The sequence below is a fragment of the Caenorhabditis briggsae genome, assembly GCF_000004555.2.
Source record: "Caenorhabditis briggsae complete genome, chrIII, whole genome shotgun sequence".
NCBI classification, from domain to species: Eukaryota; Metazoa; Nematoda; class Chromadorea; order Rhabditida; family Rhabditidae; genus Caenorhabditis; species Caenorhabditis briggsae.
In genome coordinates this window covers 12,498,269-12,501,276 of record NC_013490.2, presented here as the reverse complement: position 1 = coordinate 12,501,276, position 3,008 = coordinate 12,498,269, and the positions used below count along the sequence as shown (strand labels likewise).

Sequence of the window (3,008 nt, the reverse complement as noted above, 5' to 3'; positions counted from 1 at the left end):
CCAATTTTTGGACTTCTAGGCCACCAAAAAAGCTAGGTCATTCTATATCAATTAAAAGCTCTTGTTTTGAAAAACCCATATTAGTTCTTAGATTCTAAAAATATCTATTTTGAAGCGAGTTACACCAATTTGAAGGTTGGTGGCCTAGAAATCCAATATTTGGATTTCTAGGCCACTAAAAAAGCTAGGCCATTCTATATCAATTAGAAGCTCTTGTTCTGAGAAACCCATATCAGTTCTTAGATTTCAAAAATATCCATTTTGAAGTTAGTTACACCAATTTGAAGGTTCGTGGCCTAGAAACCCAAAACTAGGCCATATTGGTTCAAATGGGCGTAACTCGATTCAAAATCAAGATTTTTGAAATCTGAAAACTGGTATGATTTTCTTAAAACGAGCTCTTTTGATTTATGAAATCTTTGGTGGCCTAGAAAACCGGAATTTGGGGTTCTAAGCCATGTTTCCTTATTCTTCGCCACAAAACCAACCCCGACGGTCCTCGATCGATCATATGCACCGTCTGTCCATTGGTGATTCCTGCATTCTGAAGTGTCCACGTGGAATTCAGCACTCTGCCACCGAAAATGATCCGCTGGTTGCCAGTGGTGACGTTGAGCTGTCGGCGTGCTTCATCGATGAGCTGTTGAACGGGTTGCTGGAAATAATTGAAACTTTTTTGGCTGAATTTGGTACAAAAATCATGAAAAATGGTCTGAAATTTATGAAAAACGTTGGTGGCCTAGAAATCCAAATTTTTGAGAAAGCTAGGCCATCATTAAATTTATCAATCAAGAGCGCTTGTTTTAAGAAACACATACCAGTTTTAAAATTTCAAAAATTTTTATTTTGAAGCGAGTTACAGTGATGGCCGAGTTTTGGATTTCTAGGCCACCAATCTTAAAATGGGCGTATATCGGCTTAAGGAAAAGATTTTTGAAATTTAAAAACTTCGTCGTAGAGCTTATAACTTGCAATTTCAAATAGTGCAATTTGTGACCTAGTTTTCCGAATTCCTTGGTCATTCGAAGTTGGTGGCCTAGGAACCCAAATTTTTGAAAAAGTTAGGCCACCATTAATTGTATCAATCGAAAACGCTTGTTTTGGGAAACTCATATCAGTTTTTGGATTTCAAAAATCTTCCTTTCGAAGTGACTTACGGTGGCGGCCGAGTTTTGGATTCCTAGGCCACCAACCTAAAAATGGGTGTAACTCACTTCAAAACGAAGATTTTCGGAATCTAAAAACAGTGTCGTTTTTCCTACATTTTGCTCTTTCGATTTCGACTGGTGGCCTAGTTTCCCGGAACTTTGGATTTCTAGGCCATACACTTTAAAACGGGCGTAACTCACTTCAAAGTCAAGAATTTGGAAATCTAAGATATGTGCCGTACTTCTCACAGCTTGCTCTTTCGATTTGTTTGATTTCTGGTCTTATTTCATGGATTTCTTGGTGGCTTAGAAACCCAATTTTCTTAAAAGTTAGGCCATCGTCTATTGTATCATTCGAAAGGACTTGTTTTGAGATACTCATACCAGTTTTTAGATTTCAAAAATCTTCATTTTGAGCCGAGTTACAACGGTTTGAATTGGTGGCCTAGAAATCCAAAACTAGGCCCTATTGGTTCAAATGGGCGTAACTCAGCTCACAATCGAAATTTTCGGAATCAAAAAAGTGCGTAGTAGAGCTGATAACTTGCGCTTTCGAACTAGACCCCATGGCCTATTTTTCCAAATTTCTAGGCCACAAAAAAACTAGTCCCCCATTTAACAAAAAAAAAAACAACTCACATTCCTTCCAATCGTCACACTGACTTCTCGATCATCGAGCGTTTTGACGGTGACCTGCACTTGTTGCTCATCCTCTGCTGCTCCTGGCACCACTGGTCCTGGTCCATTGGGCTCTTCAGCTGCTGCTGCGGCCCACCGAGCAACTGTTCGTTCTGTCTGGCTCCGTGGGTCTTCAGATGATCTAGCTGATAGGTAGGCTTGGAGCATATTGTCAAGTGTGCCTTCTAGATCATCGTCATCGTCATCAGAAGATCCAGATGGTCCAGGTTGGGCGGCATGATAGGTTGGTAGCAGGCTTACGACGGAGGCGGTGGTGGGTCTTCTGGAGCCTTCTGGAAGTTCTGGAGCCACATACGGCCTGAATGCTCCAGATGCTCCGAATGGGGCGGCTTCTGATGGTCCAGATGCTACAGATGCTCCTGGAGCGCTTCCTGAAGGCCCTGGAACGTCTTCTGATGCTCCAGTAGAGGCGAACGGCAGTAGAAGTGGCTGATCTTCGGAATCCGACTCTCCAGAATCCGATTCCATTCGTTGGGAAGGTTCCTCCGACATAGTTCAGACTAAACGGTGGCAGTGGGGGTTGTGGTCAGATGATGTTACACAAGTTAGAAGACGTGGGAAGATTCTGAAGACGTTAGAGATGGAAAAGGTTCCAGAAAGAGGGGAAAAAAGAAAGGAAAATTCGAGAAAAGGATATAAAAAGACCAAAAATAGGCTCCGCCCATTATTTTAGCCAATTTTCTAGAGTTCTAAGAATCTAAAAATCTAAGAATTTCACAGATTTTCGGGATTTTTGTAATTTCAACTATTTATAACATAACATAACACACTTATTTGACATTTTTATAACATATTTATGTGATTGTACATACTTTTAGTATCGATTAGGGTTTTCAGGATATCGAGAGTTTTCAGAGTTTTTAGAAATTTCAGAATATCAAAATTTTAGAGGTCTTCAGAATTTTTAGAAGATTTTTGAAAGCCTACTTCTTCAAAATTTAAGAAAATCATACTTGTAATCCGGACCTTTGCCGGGCCTTCGCGGGCCCTGGCATAACTTCTTTCAGAATCAATGTTTTCGAACCAACTCAATCAGATATGATAGAGCTCCACGAGTACTACAAAACGGTATTATTTGGAATACTGTATCTTGTCTATGAACCGAGTTACAGAGCAGCGCTTTTCTCGCAGGGCCTGCCGGGCCCTGGGGGATCCTCTAGA

The 3,008-nt window shown here is 40.8% G+C and overlaps 1 protein-coding gene across 1 annotated transcript in view; it reads right to left on the bottom strand.

The window, feature by feature from the left end:
* CBG12265 overlaps positions 1-2,339 on the bottom strand; it is a gene marked incomplete at both ends in the record, with an annotated part of 13,026 nt that extends 10,687 nt beyond the window's left edge. Inside the window, 2 exons of the mRNA XM_045244535.1 lie at positions 489-655; positions 1,788-2,339. Of these exons, the coding sequence (XP_045094811.1) occupies positions 489-655; positions 1,788-2,339 (719 nt within the window). The remainder of the gene's footprint in view (positions 1-488; positions 656-1,787) is intronic.
* Positions 2,340-3,008: the final 669 nt, after the last annotated feature.